The 18,573-nt window shown below is 42.3% G+C and overlaps 1 protein-coding gene across 1 annotated transcript in view; it reads right to left on the minus strand.

The window, feature by feature from the left end:
* Window positions 1-18,573, minus strand: part of xylt2 (xylosyltransferase II) — a 324,124-nt gene that overhangs the window by 222,680 nt on the left and 82,871 nt on the right. The window contains exon 3 of the mRNA XM_041216822.1: window positions 96-570. Within this exon, the coding sequence (XP_041072756.1) occupies window positions 96-570 (475 nt within the window). The remainder of the gene's footprint in view (window positions 1-95; window positions 571-18,573) is intronic.

Below are 18,573 nucleotides of genomic sequence, written 5' to 3' on the forward strand. Positions count from 1 at the left end.
TCAAAATTTAACAGTAAAGATTTAGATAAAAAGGGCTTGCAGTAACCCCATACACTCTTTGTGGAAAGAAATTAAGCGTTATTGCTGCATTGTACCTGAGAGGTGACAGGAGCGAGGAACAGAGTGTGGCATCAGTTTCCCAGCCTGGTGTAAACAAACAACATTGGTGATCTCTTGCTGACACTGCTGAGTGCTCGCTCTGGCTAACGCAGACAAGGCATCCTTCCCCACGATGTCGCAGTTAGGTAAGAAGTCATTGCTGGTGGGCTGAGGGGCTCCTCCCACGCTTCCGATGTCCCCATTCTTTGATTCCCCTTTCACATCACTGGTATTTCTGCTGTTGGACGGATCACTTTGGATGGTATCGCCAAAGTGGATTCTTGGGGACATCCTGCGCCGCGCTGCAGGCTTGTGTCTTACTAAACTAGTCCTTAGTATGCTGGCAGTGCTGCCTGGGTGCTCCTTACTCACTCTCCATGGGCTCAGCCGCCGGCTGGGCCCCAGATGCCGACTGTCAGAACTGTCCACTTCATTGCTATCTGGCAATTTGGTTCTCTTCTCCCTCCCCTTCTGTGGACAAATATAAAAAAAATGCCTTTTACAAATCCAGTCAGAAATCCAGCATTTCCACCCACGATTATATATTTTCACTAGATTTCACAGCATCCAAAACTCCCACTCTACCAGTGGTTATCAGCATAGTTTTAGATCTTTAAAATGGATTCCTGAAATCTCAAAATGGTCTCTCACAAAATTCTACGGACCATTACATTCATCATTCCAGAATGATCTCCGCTTGTCTCTATTTCAAACCTGCTCTTCTCCCTCAATGCATTGAAATCCAGACCTTTCACAATTTCCCCTATTTTAACTCATTCTGGTCCAAGCTCTGGCCCAAAGCGAAACTCACCTCCCCAAGTCTGCCCTTCTTACTAGGCCCACTTTCTGACTTACTTCCTCTTCTTAATGACCTTGTCCAGTTTGGAGAACTTATAGAATGAGCCTCATCCACTAATACTCTCTTAACGCAAAGATAATTCTTCAAAATTAAGTTAAACAGACCTTAGAGAGGCTTAAAATAATCAATCAATACACTCTGGCCGGGATTTTCCAGTCCCACCCATGGTGGGAATCATCGTAGGAAAACTTGACAGACCACCCAAAGGTCTGTTGACTTCGGGTAGCAATTTCTGGCCCTGGCCCGAAATCCTGGTCTCTGTCTCTGACAACCACAACCCCCGCCAGCCCCCCACCCCTCACCACCTCCTGTGCCCTTTCTCCTGTATTAATACATTTACGTGTAATTGGCACCCTCAAACAGGTTTTTATGTTTGAAAGTCAAGGCCGAAAAGTTGCAGGCTGGAGTAAACTTGTATTGCTGATTCAATTGCAAATGCTCCTTCTCATAAGCAGACTGAGTCAGGTTCTTATCCAACACACCCAACAGTTTAGTATTTTTTCAGCTCAACTCACTAGAAAACTCTGTACCCAGCTCATCCAAAAGACAGCAGCTCCAACAGTATCACTAACATGCCCAAAAATATTCTACTGGCATGTAAATAGTGGATGGTAAGAGTTGGAGTAGACCCTATTGGGGACAAAAAGGGTGTAGTGGTAATGTCACTGGAATAGCAATTCAAAGTCCAGGCTAATGCTCTGGTGACAAGGGTTCAAATCCCCTCACAGCGGCTGGTGGAATTTAAATTTACTTAATAGTCTGGATTTGAAATCTAATCTCAGTAATGATGACCATGAAACCACTGTCATTTGTTGTTAAAAAACCATCCAGCTCACTAATGCCCTTTAGGGAAGGAAATCTGCCATCCTTACCTGGCCTAGTCTACGTGTGACTCCAGATCCATTGCAATGTGGTGGACTCTTAATGGTCCTCTGAAATGATGTTGTAAGCCACTTGATTTAAGGACAATTAGGAATGGGCAACAAATGCTGGCCTTGCCAGCGACACCCACATCCCATGAAAGAATATTTTTTTTTAAATATGCTGAAAGGCACAATGCAAGGCCAGCATACTTAGCAAGTACCTGGTATCAGTGCTTACTAAGAAGAATCTGACAACATTAACAGAAGCGGAGTTGGTAGAGGTAATGGATGGGGTGAAGAATGAGAGACAGGAGGTACTGGAGAGTCTGGTTATGGGCAGAGTGGATAAGTCACCTGGTCTGGACGGCTTGCACCTCAGGATGCTATAGAAAGTGGGGGTGGAGTTAATGCAAGGGCTTGCCATAACTTCTAATCTTTCCTAGAATAAAGCAGAGGTTCAAGAGGATTTTAGAGTTGCAAATGTGCCAACCTTATTCAAGAAAGGGTGTTATCATCCATTGCTGTTAACTACAGGTTGGCTGGTTTGACAGCAGTAGTGGGCAAAGCTTTAGAAGCAATAAATGAGAAAAGTCAACACACTTGGAGAGGTTTGAGTTAATTAAGGTTAGACAGCACGGATTTGTAAAAGGCAGATCATGCTTGACTAATCTCATTAATTTTTTGATGTAGGAACAGAGGAAGTTAATAAAGGGAATGCAATGGATGTTGTCTAAGTATTTTAGGAAAGCATTTGACAAAGTACCACTTAAGGCTGGTTAACAAAATTGTGGCTCATGGATTAGGAGGGTCAATATCAATATATATATATATATAGATATATATATATATATATATATATAAATTACTTGGATATTGAAATACAGAGCAAAATTTCAAAATTTGCTAATGATACCAAACTTGGAGGAGTGGCAAACAGTGAGGATGATACTTATTGACTGCAAAAAGGGCCTAGATGGGCTAGCAGAATGGGCAGCCAAATGGCAGAGAAACATGAGGTGATGCATTCTGTTGGCAGGGGTAGGGAGGGGCAACAGATTTAATGACACAAAGAATGTGCAGGGACAGGGACACTTCGGGGTGCACATGCATAGATCATTGAAGACAGCAGGACATATGAAAAGAGTAGTCACTAAATCACATGGGATCTTGGGCTTTGTAAATAGAGGTATTGAGTACAAAAGCAGGGAAGATATGCTGAACCTTTATAAAGCTCTGGCTAGGCCACAATTACAGCACTGCATTCAGTTCTGGTCAGCATACTGGAGGCTCATATAATTGCTGTTTAATGCATAAATTGCTCAACCCAAGAGTAATGTGTTGAATACTGAACATCTTAGCCATTGTCAGAGACTGGTTGTGTACTTAATATTGATATGTGGCTACTTTTCCAATCCATCCTCTGCTGTTTTTATTTTGGGCGCAGATCACAGGATAGGTACAAACTTGGGCTACTGACAAGCCTGAAATCTAATCTGAAACATTCTGAAAAATTCTCAATTATATGAAGTCAGTCATAGGGAAACTGCTAAAATCCATTATTAAGGAGGTTAGTGCAGGATTCTTAGATAATCATGATTTATCAGGCAGAGCCAAAATGGCTTTGTGAAAGGGAAATGGTGTTTAATTAATCTGTTACAGTTTTTTGACAAAGTAACATTCAAGGTGGATAAAGAGGCACCAGTAGATATGGTGTACTTGGATTTCCAAAAGGTATTTGATAAGGTAGCATATCAAAGGTTACAACATAAGATAAGAGCACATGGTGGAGGGGATAACATTAGCATGGATAAATGATTGATTGACTAACAGGAAACAGAATAGGGTTAAATGGGTCTTTTTCGGAATGGTGGAGATGAGGAGAGCTTTTTCTCCCAAAGGGAGAATTCTCCTCCACAAAAAGTAGTGGAGGCTGGGTATTTGAATTTATTTAAGGCAGAGTTAGACAAGGATTTTTGTTAGGCAAGGGAGTCAAGGGTTATGGGGGGAAGACAGGAAATTGGAGCTAAGACCACAACCAGATCAGCCTTATTGAATGGTGCAGCAGGCTCAAGGGGCCAAATGGCCTACTCCTGCTCCTGTATTCCTATGAGTCTTCTTTGAGTGGCAGTTTGACAATCAGGACACACCTCCTCTAGAATTATACTAGCAGTCAGCTTTTCAGTCAGTGTTAATCTCACAACCAACAGCCACAGGGGGGACCTGTGCTTTGAAACTTTCATTACCAGCCTATAAAGGACTGTTTTATCTCACCCTTAAAACCCATGTTTTGTGTGTCTTATGTGTGTGTGTGCGCGCGTTTGTGTATTGGGGTTTAAGAAGGGGTAAAGTTTAAGTTATAGAGTTAGAAGTTATTTCTTTCTTTTGCCACTAAAGACAATTTGTTCAATAAACAGTTATTTACTTATTAACTTTACAAACCTGGTACCTGTATTCTGTTCACCTAAATTAAACAGTTGGGTAGAATTGGAGCAATCCGGTGGTTCGGTCAAACTTTTCACATTTGTCACGGCTCAGAGAACAGCGGGGCTTAATATTATTGCGCACTATCCCCAGTGAGTCATGGCAAGCCTAAAGTAGTTAAGCTAGACTATGGTTATAGTAAGTAATTTCCATTTAAAGAGAGAGCGAGTGAAGTAATATAGGAAAATATATAATGTGCCTACAGTTCATCACCTGCTTCAAGCAAATAAAGCCATTTGATAGTTCAAAGGGTTTGCATCTTCTTATGCCATGATATAAAAACAATTGATGTGTCCCTAAGACAATAAAAGGGATCATAAACTGTGTAGCTTAAACTATTTTATTGCTCATTTAAAAATTGACTTTGCTAACCTAAAATATGTCTGCTACAGGTCACATGATTCACTAGATTGGCCACAGTTTCTAGAAATTTCCAACATCAGTTACAATTACAGGAGTTTCACCCTCATCCTTATGGAATCTTACACCTCATTGTAAGAACACATTATAATCCACAAAGCCAGGGGACTTGCAGATGATATGGCTCCCCCAGCCGAGATAATAACAAATGGAGAGGCATCGAAACTCAATATACCTGCAGAGGCGCTAACAGCCACCATCTCACTCCTAAGGTAAACAATAGATTTTGGCCAGAGATACAGAAATTGTTTGTTAAGCTGCAATTAACTCATTAATGAGCGATATCAAATGTTCCTTCGAGCCTTTGGACAGCAATTGAATATTTCATTTCTAGCCTCCTAGGGCAGTCTGCTGATTTAACTCCAACCCCAATCATCAAAAAGCAGGACTTCAGGCTGACAAAGCAGGCTGCTATTAGTCTGAGCCGCTTCGAAGCCTGTTTCTCTGGAGTTTTCAGTCATTGCCTGCCTAGCAGACCAAGGGCAGAATCCTCCCAGATTTGCAATAAGTGCAGTAGCAGGCGGGTAAAACGATGTTTTTCCCATCAGCCGCGATGGTGGGTTTTCAATCCATTTCGTCCCAAACCCACCACATTACTTATGCATTCCTGGGAAACACACCATTTCAATGATGGGCGGGTTCTGATTCGCCAACCACGCCGAAATCTCGCCACTTCAACACATTGGGCACCACATTTAAAGTACAGCTGCGCTCAATGCTTCCAGCCCAGGACTGCAGCAAAGAAGACATGGTCCCGAAAGGCAAGAAGGCTGCAGTCCTCGAGTGCCTTTTGGATGCCATGGAGGCCCGCTGTGATGTCCTCTACCTCCCCTACTCCCCACCCTGACCCCTGGCTGCAGGAGGGCAACTACATTACCATTCCAGCTTGGTAGGCGATGGCAGTGGTGATCAGCGCCAATGTTTCTCAGAAGAATTTGGCCATCCAATGCTGATAGAGGATGAATGATCTCATCCTTGCAGCCAGGGTATGGCAACCATTTCATCACTCTAAACTCACACACTCAAGCCCACCACACGTTCACTGGCATCTCATTCACTGCCAGATCAAGGGACATCACCACCCATTCTCACACACAAAACCTCACATGTCTATCTGGCCTCATCTCCTCTGGAGACTGCCTCCTCAGCTCTCACTGTGTGGGGTGGGGGGGAATGAGTCCAGCGTACTGGCCTTATAACATTACAATGAGGTTCCCGATGTCAGATGGCAGGGAATGAGGCCCGTCATCGGCATACAGAGCAGGTGATCGCAAACTGGTTTCACAACGACATGAAACTCATTTTTGCCCTTCTTGCCATATTGTCTGCTCATGAACATGCCTGATGCTGGCAGGCACGGAGAATCCTGGCCCAAGTCTCTGAATATCAATCTAACTTCAATCCCCTCATCTTTAAAGGAATTCTGCACTTCTGCATTCGGCCAGGAACCAGCCTGCACTGGAACCTTTTTGTCAGGGAACCCTCTCTGGATTTGGACTTTCTGGACTATGAAAATTGCACTTAGTCCCACTCCCCTGCGTTATCCCCATAACCTTGCACATTACTTTTTTTACAGGTAGCAATTCAATTCCCTTTTAAATACCTTGATCAAACCTGCCTCCCCCACCCTTTCAGGAAGTTCGTTCAGGAAGTATCAACCCTGCATCCAGTCTGTCCATCCCTGTCAGAATTTCATGTTTCAATGAGATCTCCTCTCATTCTTCTAAACTCCAGTGAATACAGGCCTAGTCAGCCCAATCTCTCCTCACACTCCAACCACCATCTGGGTGAAAAAAATTTTCCTCACATAACTTTTACTCCTTTTGCCAATTATTTTGAATCAGTGCCCTCTAGTTCTTGACGCTGTCGAGTGGGAACAGTTTCTTACTATTTACCCTGTCCATACCCTCAGGATCTTGAATACTTCTATCAAGTCTCCTCCCAGCCTTCTTTTCTCCAAGGAAAACAGTCCCAACCTTGCCAATCTATCCTCATAGCTACAGTTTTTTATCCCTGGAATCAATTTTGTGAATCTCCTCTGCAGTCTCTCGAAAAATCCCCAAAACACATGAAAAGAGAAATGTAATGACTCAAAAATTGTTCATTTTGTTTGTATTCTGCTCCTTGTTCCTTTGCAACATGCTGTAACTTATTACTTCCACATCCAGCTCTGAATTACAGCAGCTACATTAATACCATCTGGTATCTTTGTGGAACCTGTGATCAGAGTGGGAAGAGACCCAAATAGTACATTCAGCTGTGAATGGTTCAACAAATTGGATATTGTATTTCTGCGCTCTTTGAATTGATGGACACGTGCTCCAATAATTCTCAACTGCTTGCAGAATCTTCAGTGATGGGTGGAAGCAAAATCCACTCGTCTTCTCAGTTCGCGCTGACCTCAACACGTCTTGGATAGGGAGGAAGTGAAAAAAAATCAGTCAGGTTTCCTGCATGGCTGGGAAAATGTTTGTGTGAGATCACTGGATGAAAGGTAGATAAGAAAGGTTGTGAAATCTCCATAGTCAAACAGAAAGAGGCCCAGCGTGTTTCACCATTCTCTATGATCATGTTTGATCTGTATCTGCTCCTCAACTCAGATTTTTGTTGGTAAGGGTATCCCAGAACATGGAGAAAAGGCAGGTAAATTGAGTTCAATAGCAGTCTTGAAAATTTCAACTGAAGTTTGAATACTAGAAAGTGGGAAGTAGCTGTGGAGCTGAGCTCCAGTTAATGAAACCTTGAAAAGAAGGGAGAAAGTTGAGAAAGCTTTCAAAAAGGACTGTGACGATGCACAATTTAACTGAACCACTGCAGTTGAGTTTCTCCTGTTTTTTTATCATTAATTCATTCGACATGGCCATCATTAGTAGGCCATCACTTATTGTCCATCCATAATTGTCCTCGAGTTCGTGAGCATTCTTAACTTTCTGCAGTCCATGTGATGACGATAAGCCAGCACACACTAATAGTGAAGTCCTTATCGCGAACATTTTAAAAACGTTCCCATAATACTATTAAGTACGGAGTGCCCAGCATCGATGGAGGTGTAATTATATATGTCCACGCTAGGATGGCATTCAATGTGAACAGGAAATTGGAGGTGGTACTGCTCCAATGAAATCGCTGTCATTATCATTCTAAGAGGTGGGCTGTCCTGGTTGGTTTTCAGCAGCCAGACTTATCAATTTGCTCATCTGAATCTATCCCAGTACACCATTATCTGTCCCAACACCAATGTGGTGGAGACAGTCAGCTCTAGTTGTTCCCAATCAGGATTTTCCACCACTCAACTGTGCTGCCAAGGTTGTCCCATGCACTTCAAGCAATGTGCTGCAAATTAGTTCAGGCATTGCTTTTATTCAATCAAGCTTGCATATACCAAGCTAGCTCAGCTATCACCGAATCACAGTGCAAAAGAGGCCCTTCGGCTCATCGAGTCTGCACCGACACATGAGAAACACCTGACCTACCTACCTAATCCCACTTACCAGCACTTGGCCCACAGCCTTGAATGTTATGATATGCCAAGTGCTCATCCAAGTACATTTTAAAGGATGTGAGGCAACCCGCCTCCACCACCCTCCCAGGCAGTGCATTCCAGACCGTCACCACCCTCTGGGTAAAAACGTTTTTCCTCACATCCCCCCTAAATCTCCTGCCCCTCACCTTGAATTTATGTCCCCTTGTGACTGACCCTTCAACTAAGGGGAATAGCTGCTCCCTATCCACCCTGTCCATGCCCTTCATAATTTTGTACACCTCAATCAGGTCACCCCTCAGTCTTCTCTGCTCCAACGAAAACAACCCAAGTCTATCCAACCTCTCTTCATAACTTAAATGTTTCATCCCAGGCAACATCCTGGTGAATCTCCTCTGCACCCCCTCCAGTGCAATCACATCCTTCCTATAATGTGGCGACCAAAACTGCACACAGTACTCTAGATGCAGCCTCACCAAGGTTCTATACAACTCCAACTTGAACTCCCTACTTTTGTAATCTATGCCTCGATTGATAAAGGCAAGTGTCCCATATGCCTTTTTCACCACCCTACTAACATGCCCCTCCGCCTTCAGAGATCTATGGACACACACGCCAAGTCCCTTTGTTCCTCAGAACTTCCTAGTGTCATGCCGTTCATTGAATACTTCCTTATCAAATTATTCCTTCCAAAGTGTATCACCTCACACTTTTCAGGGTTAAATTCCATCTGCCACTTATCTGCCCATTTGACCAGGCCATCTATACCTCCCTGTAGCCCAAGACACTCAACATCACTGTTAACCACCCAGCCAATCTTTGAGTCATCCACAATCTTACTAATCCTAACTCCCACATAGTTATCTGTGTCGTTTATATAAATGACAAATAATAGGGGACCGAGCAAAGGTCCCTGTGGCCACTGGACACTGGTTTCCAGTCACTAAAGCATCCTTCTGTCATCACACTGTCTCCTACAACTAAGCCAATTTTGAATCCACCTTATCAAATTACCCTGTATCCCATGTGCATTTGCCTTCTTTATAAGTCTCCCATGTGGGACTTTGTCAAAGCTATGCTGAAATCCATATAAACTACATCAACTGCACTACCCTCATCAACACACCTGGTCACCTCCTCAAAAAAGTCAATCAAATTTGTTAGGCATGACCTCCCTCTGACAAAGCCATGCTGACTATCCCTGATCAAACCTTGCCTCTCTAAGTGGAGATAGATACTCTCCTTCAGAACTTTCTCCAATAGTTTCCCTACTACATACGTGAGACTCACTGGCCTGTAGTTCCCTGGTTTATCTCTACAACCCTTCTTAAATAGCGGAACCACATTAGGTGTTCTCCAGTCCTCTGGCACCTCCACAGTGACCAGAGAGGAATTTAAAATTCAACAAAAGGAAACAGTTTTTCGGCCTGACTCATTTTAGAATACTTCTTTTGCATAAAACAGCCTTATTTCATCACACACTTTGATCTTGATCCATTGCTATACACAATTCTCTGACAAACAATTCACCAGGCTCCACCAAAATTAATCTTTCAGCCATGTGACCAAAGGGCAACTTCTGTGCTCAATATCATGTGTTTTTACAATAAAATAGACACAGTGTTCCCTCACGACAATTTCAAATTGGAGGTTGAAGATGTTTGGGCTGTAATACCAGCCACGATTGTTTGATATGTTAATCAGTCAGGAAGCTGAGGCATTGACCGAGGCACTAATTAAGCTGCAATTCGTCCTGAGAAATAGATGATGTATGAACACTCTCTAGTCACTTTATGCACTAGTAACATCTTGGTTAACTGACAGCTCCGTCACTGGGTCCTTTGCTCTGAAACTTGCACTGGAGACTCCACTAGGTATTCTCTATTCTGCCTAAAACAATGAATTGAATTCATGTCGCTCCTTTGACATAGAAACATATCCCAAGGTATTTACATAAGGCAGAAGGTAAAAGAAAAAGAAAAATTAAAGGATTAAAGGGGATCTGCCTACCAAATAACAAACCAGAGGACAGACACTGAGCAAGATGTGGAAGATGAGTCTGGAAAAAGCATATTAACCATCTGATTCCATCTTGAGGTACCGTACTTTCAAAAACATTTCACTTTTTAACCTGCTTCATATATAAGGAAATCCTTATTGGTGCATTACTCTGACCGTGTGATGTTCACCACCTTTGAGAAAAGGCAGAATATCATGGGCATCCCTCTCCAACTTAACGACTAATCTTGAACACAGTATCCCTTGTAGAGTGGGTACAATGGTCACAATATCCCTGACACAGAGGGTGTAAGAAACACAATATCTCAGACATAATGTGCATAATGAGCATGAAACAAGAACCAGAGAGTCAGGATAAATGGGGCGTTTCCAGGTTAGCAAGCTGTAAGTAGTGGAATACCACAGGGATCAGTGCTGGGGCCTCAACTATTTACAATCTATATTAACTATTTTAATGAAGGGGCCAAGTGTACTGTAGCCAAATATGATAGCAACACAATAATAGGTAGGAAAGCAAGTTATGCAATCTCACCAGTGAGGTTGTCCACTTTGAAGGCAAGAATTGAAAAGCAATGTTATATGTATGGAGAGAGACTGCAGAATGCTGCAGTACAGAACAATCTGGGCGTCCTTTTACATGAATCACAAAAAGTTAGCATGCAGGTACAGAAACTAATTAAGGCAAATGGAATGTTGGCCTTAATTCTTTTTTATACATGTTCATGGGATGTGGGCTTCGCTGGCTAGGCCAGCATTTATTGCCCATCCCTAGTTGCCCTTGAGAAGGTGGTGGTGAGCTGCCTTCTTAAACCGCTGCAGTCCATGTGGTGTCGGTACACCCACAGTGTTGTTTGGGAGGGAAATGCAAGGGGAATGGAGTATAAAGGTAGAGAAGTCTTGCTATGACTGGACAGCACTGATGAGGCCACACCAGAGTACTGTGTACAGTTTTATCTGTATGCAGGACCTCAAATGTAGTCATCTCAGGATTACTCCCAGTTCCATGTGCTAGCGAGAGCAGGAATAAGAGGATAGACCAAGTGAACAAATGGCTGGAGAGATGGTGTAGCCGGGAAGGATTCTTGAGGCACTGGGACCGGTTCTGGGGAAGGTGGGACCTGTACAAACCAGACAGGCTGCACTCGGGCAGAGCTGCAACCAGTGTCCTTGCAGGGGCATCTGCTAGTTCTATTGGGGAGTATTTAAACTAGTATAGCAAGGGGATGGGATCCCAGGAGTAGGATCAGATAGGTCAGATTCAGATCAGAAAAATGGAGGTAGAACATTAGCTAGGGACGTTGTGACAGACATGGAGTTACAGGAGAAGCAAAGTTTAAAAAGTGTCCAGCAAGGGAAATTGACAGGGTTAAACTTCAATACAAGGAGTATTACAAACAAGGTAGATGGAGTTAAGGGCACAGGTAGACACATGGCAGCAGGATGTCATTGCTATAATGGAAACCTGGCTAAAGGAGGGACAAAACTGGCAGCTTAATATTCTTGGTTATAAAGTCTTCGGACACAATAGGGTAGGAGATAAAAAAAGGAGGGGGGTAGCACTAATGGTTAAAGAATCAATTCCAGTTGTGAGAAGGGATGATATGCTAAATGGGTCAACAAACGAGGCTTTATGGATTGAGCTTAGAAATAAAAAAGGGGCAGTCACACTACTGGGAGTATACTACAGACCCCCAAATAGTGAAAGGAAGATAGAAGAACAAATATGTAGGCAAATCTCTGCTTGTAAGAACAAGAGGGCAATAATAGTAGGAGACTTCAACTATCCTAATATCAACTGGGATTCAAACAATATAAGGGGCACTGAGGGAGAAAAATTCATGCTGTGTGTCCAGGAAAATTTTTTCAACCAATTAGTGACAAACCCAACGAGAGGAGATGCAATTCTAGACCTAATCTTGGGGAACGAAGAAGGTCAAGTGGGTGAAGTGACAGTTGGCGACCATATCGGGGACAGTGATCACAATTCAGTTAGATTTAGCATTACCATGGAAAAGGACAGAGATAAGGCCATAGTAAAAGTCTTGAACTGGGGCAAGGCAAATTTTGCAGAAATGAGAAGGGACTAGGCTGAGGTGGACTGAACAGCACTGCTGGAGGATAAAACACTGGGAAGCACTAAAAAGCAAGATCCTAATTGTACAAAGTAGACATGTCCCCAACAAAAATAAGAGTGGTACTGTCAAATCTAGCCCCCCCACCCACCCCCCCGATTGTCTAGAGGGATAAAGGGAAAGATCAAACAGAAAAAAAAGGCATATGATCGGCACAAAGAACTAAGCACCAGATGAATATAGGAAGTGCAGGGATGAAGTAAAAAAGGAAATAAGAAAATCAAAGAGAGGGCATGAAAAAAGATTAGCAAGTAAAGTTAAAGATAACCCAAAGATGTTTTACCAATACATCAATGCTAAAAGGTTAGTTAAGGAAAAAGTGGGACCTATCAGAGATGAAGATGGAAACTTGTGTGTAGATGCAGAGGCTGTGGGAAGGGTTTTGAATGAATATTTTGTCTCCATGTTTACAAAGGAAAAGGAGGATGTAGATATAGTAGTCCAGGAGGAACACTGCGAGATATTGGATGGGATAGTCATAAAGAGAGAGGACGTACTCTCGAAAGGTTGAAATCCTTGAAAGTTGATAAGTCACCAGGGCCAGATAGATTGTTTCCGAGGCTGCTGAAGGAAGGAGATAGCAGATGCTCAGAGGATGATTTTCCAATCTTCACTAGATACAGGGGAGATACTGGAGGACTGGAGAAATGCAAACATAGTTCCATTGTTTAAATAGGAACAAAGGAAACATCAAACAATTATAGGCCAGTTAGTCTTACGTCGGTGGTGAGCAAATTAGTAGAACCAATCCTGAGAGATAGGATTAACTGTCATGTGGAAAGGCATGGATTAGTCAGGGATGGACAGCATGGATTTGTTAAAGGAAGGTCTTGCCTCACTAATTTGATTGAATTCTTTGAGGAAGTGACAAGAAGGGTTGATGAAGGTAGTGCAGTGGATGTTGTGTACATGGATTTTAGCAAGGCATTTGACAAGGCCCCACATGGCAGATTGGTTAGGAAAGTAAAAGCACATGAGATTCAGGGTAATGTGGCAAACTGGATAAAAAAGGTTGGCCTTGTAACAGGAAACAAAGGGTAATGGTCGATGAATGCCCTTGTGAATGGAAAGTTGTCTCAAGTGGTGTTCCACAGGGCTCAGTGTTGGGATCCTTGCTGTTTGTGTTATATATTAACGATCTGGACGTGAACGTGGGGGGCACGATTGGGACATTTGCAGATGACACAAAGATTGGAAGCACTAAAAAGTGAGATCCTAATTGTACAAAGTAGACATGTCCCCAACAAAAATAAGAGTGGTACTGTCAAATCTAGCAGCACCCGCACCACCACCACCAACCCCCCCCCCCCCACACCCCGGTTGTGTAGAGGAATACAGGGGAAAATCAAACAGAAAAAGGCGTATGATCGGCACAAAGAACTAAGCACTGGATAAATATAGGAAGTGCAGGGATGAAGTAAAAAAGGAAATAAGAAACTCAAAGAGAGCAAAGAAAGGGCATGAAAAACGATTAGCAAGTAAAGTTAAAGATAACCCAAAGAAGTGGATAGTGTAGAGGATAGCCATAATCTCCAAAACAATATAGATGGGTTGGTGGAGTGGGCGGTAAAGTGGCAGATGGATCTTAACATAGAGAACTGTGAGGTCATACATTTAGGGAGGTCAAACAGTTACCGGGATTACACAATAAATGGGAATATACTAAAAGGGGTAGATGAAGTGAGAGATCTTGGTGCACAAGTACACAGGTCCCGGAAGGCAGCAGTTCAAGTAGACAAGGTTATAAACAAGGCATATGCAATGCTCTCCTTCATTGCCAGAGGTATAGAACATAAAAATAAGGATATGATGTTGGGATTGTATAAAGCACTGGTGAGGCCACAACTGGAGTATTGTGTGCAGTCCTGATCACCACATTACAGGAATGGCGTAATAGCTCTGGAGAGAATGCAGAGGAGGATTACAAGAATGTTGCCAGGGTTAGGAAAGTGTAGCTACGAGGAGAGATTGGATAGGTTGGGGTTATTCTCCTTAGAACAAAGAAGGCTTAGAGGTGACTTGATTGAGGTGTACAAAATTATGATGGGAATGGATAGAGTGGACAGGATAAAAATGTTTCCCTTGGTGGAGAATTCTAGAAACAGGGGACATAGATTCAAGATAAGTGGCAGAAGCTGTAGGGGGGACATGAGGAAGAACTTTTCTTTGCAGAGGGTAGTGGGTGTCTGGAATTCGCCGCCCAAGTTGGTGGTAGAGGCAGAAGATTTAAACTCTTTTAAAAAGTACCTGGATCTGCACCTGAAGTGCTGTAAGCTGCAGGGCTATAGGCCGGGTGCAGGAAGGTGGGATTAGAAAGGGCACCTGGGTGTCCTCGGGCTGGCATGGACAAGATGGGCCGAATAGCCTCTTCTGTGCTGTAACTTTTCTATGGTTCTATTCAAGGAGGGATATAATTGCAGTGGAGGCAGTTTAGAGAAAGTTCACTGGATCGATTCCTGGAATGACAGATCGGTCTTACGAGGAAAGGTTGAGCATAATAACATAGGAAATAAGAACAGGAGTAGACCATTCGGCCGCTTGAGCTCCACCATTCATTAAGATCCTGGCTGATCATCTTGTATTTCGAATTACACATTCCCATCTACCCCCAATAACCTTTGATTCCCTTGCCTAACAAGAATCTATCCACCTCTGCCTTAAAAATATTCAATGGCCCCTCTTCCACCGCCTTCTGAGGCAGAGTTTCAAAGTTGCACAACCCTCAGAGAAAATAATTCTCCTCATCTCTGTCCTAAAAGGCCAACCCCTAATTTTAAAACAATGCCCCCTAGTTTTGGACTCACCCACAAGGGGAAACATCCTTTCCACGTCCACCTTGTCAAGGCCGTTCAAGATCTTGTATACTTCAATCAAATCACCCCTCACTCTGTCTTATTAGGAAAGGTCAGTCTGTCCAACCTTTCCTCATAAGACAACCCACTCAATCCAGATATCAATTTAGTAAACTTCCTCTGAACCGCCTCCAATGCATTGACATCCTTCCTTAAATAAGGAGACAAAAACTGCACAGAGTATTCAAGGCGCAGTCTCACCAATGCCCTGTATAACTGAAGCATAACATCCTTACTTATATGTTCAATCCCTCTCGTAATAAAGGATAGCATTCCATTAGCCTTCTTAATCACTTGCTGTACCTGCACACTAACTTTTTGTGACTCAGAATTATGCAGCCGTTCTCCATTTAAGTAATATTCTGCTTTTTTGTTCTTCCTGCCAAAGTGAACATATAAGCATATGAACAAGTGAGAATATTTGGCCTCCAACTCCTCAGAATTCAGAAGAATGTGAGGTGACCTTATTGAAACAAGAAAGGTTCTGAGATGCCTTGACAGGGTAGATCCTGAGTTGATGCCCCCCACCATGGAAAAATCCAGAGCTGGGGGTACAGTTTAGAAATAAGGGGCCTCCCATTTAAGGAAGAGATGAGAAGGGATTTCTTCTCTCAGATAGCTGTGAGCCTTTGGAATTCTCTTCCACATAGACCAGTGGAGGCTAGGTCAGTGAATATATTAAAGGCTGAGTTACACAGATGTTTGATGTACATTAGGGGGGGCAGGCAGAAAAAGTGAAGTTGAAGCCAAGATAAGATAATGGCTGATATGATTGAATGATGAAGCAGACTCGAGGCTCCTGTTTCTCTTGCTCTCATTTTATCCCTGACACGGAGAATACAGACTCAATATTCCTGACAGAAAGCATTAGGAACGTAGGAAAAAGAATAGGCCATTTAGCTGCTCCAGCCTGTTCTGCCGTTCAAAGCAATCATGGCCTTTGCCACGTATTCCTCAATACTTTGGTTAACAAAAATCTATCAATCTCATTCTTAAATGTAACAATTGATCTAGCATCAATTGCAGTTTGTAGAAGAGTTCCAAACTTTGCATGCAGAAAAATTTCCTTATTTCACACCTGAAAAGGAGACATTGTTGGATCTTCTACTGGCAAATGAGCTGGGCCAAATAGACCAATTAGCCTTGGGAGAGCACTTGGATATAAGCAATCATCATAGCATAAAGTTTACATTAGTAAAAGAGAAGAATAGGGAACAATCTGAAGTTGAACTTCTAAATTGGAATAGGGCTAACTTCAATAGGATGAGATTGGATCTAGTCAGGGAACCAAAGAATTACAGGAGAAGCTGCAATGGAACAATGGGTGTAAGGAGAAGTTTCAGGCACAGGATGGGTACATTCCAAACAGGGGAATGTAGACTGTAATTGCAAACATGACTGGGAGTTCCAAAGGTTTGGTTGCTAGACCGGCGCCAGGGTTCAGGACATCTTCTCGCAACTGGAGACAAACTTGGAATGGGAGGGGGAGGATTCTGTTGTCATAGTCCACGTGGGAACCAACAACATAGATAGAATTGGGAATAATGTTCTACTGAGAAAGTTTGAGGAGTTAGGATCCAAATTAAAATGAGAATCTCAAAGGTAATACTCTCTGATTGCTACCTGGGAAACACGCCAATTGGCACATGGTCAAGCAGATTTAAATGCATAAATACAGTGGTGTGGGAAGAAGGGATTTTGATTCATGGCGCACCCAAGAAAGAGGTTTCTATTCCATTAGGATGGCTACAATTAAACAGGCTAGATCAGTATCCTAGTGAATTGTTTAGCTTGTCTGTGCATAGGACTTTAACCTAAATGAGGGGTGGGTGAGTTCAGTTTAAGGGAAATTTAGAAATCTGAGAAGTTGAGACAATAGAACAGTGTAGCAATTTAGGTAAGGATGGGCAGTTATGGGACAGGAAGAGACGGAGTTTTAAAGGTAATAGTGCATCAATGAATAATATCCATGCAAAGAATAATTTATCTAAATATGCGAACAATTCACAATCAGACCAATGAGCTAATGTTGCAAATAAAGATAAACAACTTAGATCCAACTGCCATTAGGGACATGGCTCCAAGGTGATCAAGATTGTGAAATAAACATTCCAGTCCACATAACAGTTTAAAAAGACAGACAGAATGGAAAAAGAGGAGTTGGCTTGATAGAAAAGGATGGCATAAGGTCAGTGGTGAGAAAGGATCTTGGCTCAGAAGATCAGGAAGTAGAATCATTGTGTGTGAAGGTTAGGAATGACAAGGATCAGAAAATGCTGGTGGAAGTAATTTACAGGACCCCAAGCAGTAGTTATATTGTTCGACAGAGCATTAAAAAGGAAATTCTTGGAGCTTGTAACAAAGGCAATATAATAATTGTGGTGACCTTTAATCTTCATAGAGACTGGACCAATCTATTTGTAAAGGTAGTCGACAAGATGATTTTGTAGAATGCTTTCCTGACAGTTGCCTGGAACAATACATTTGGAACTGACAAGGAATAAAACCATTTTAGATCTGTATTGTGCAATGGGGCAGGTTGATTGGTAATCTCAAATTATAAGATTCTTTGGGAAAAGGTGCCCATAATACAATTGATTCCACATTAAGTTTGAAAGGAACAAACTCCAGTCCCAAGAATAAACTTAATCAAAGCCAATTACATAGCTAAAGTTCAATGGGTACATAGACTAAAAGTTATGGCAATCAATAAACAGTGGGAAGCGTTTAGACAAAAGATTCAAAATGTTTAACAAAATTACATTCCATTGAGAAACAAAAATTTAACAAAAAAAATCCATCTGCAGCTCACTAAAGTAGTTCAGGATAGTAAGCCTGAGGATTAGGAATGTTGTAGAAACCAGCAAAAGGTCACCAAACAGTTAATAAAAAGGGAAAAATAGAATGAAAGTAAACTAGCCAGAAATATGAAAATAGACTGCTAGAGCTTTTACAACTATATCAAAAGGGGGAGAGTAGCCAAGATAAACATTGGTCCTTCAGAGATCAGCAGAAATCATCATGGGGGATGAAGAAGTGACAGAGACAGCAGAACAAATATTTTGTGTCTGTTTTCATAGATGACACAAATTACATAACGGAAATAAAGGGAGCTAAAAAGAGAGGGAAACCTAAGGTAATTAATATCAGCAAAGAGTATTGGAAAAATTTAAGGAACTAAAATCCAACAATTCCCCAGGACATGATGGCTTAAACATCTAAGGGTTCTACAAGAGAGAGAACTAAGAGATAGTAAATGTGCTGGTTATGATTCTCCAAAATTCCTTGATTTCTCAAATAGCACCAGAGGATTGAAAGTTTGCAAATGTAACTCCTCTATTCAAGAAAGGAGGGAGAGAAAAAAACA

Source organism: Carcharodon carcharias, chromosome 22, assembly GCF_017639515.1.
Source record: "Carcharodon carcharias isolate sCarCar2 chromosome 22, sCarCar2.pri, whole genome shotgun sequence".
Taxonomy (NCBI): Eukaryota; Metazoa; Chordata; class Chondrichthyes; order Lamniformes; family Lamnidae; genus Carcharodon; species Carcharodon carcharias.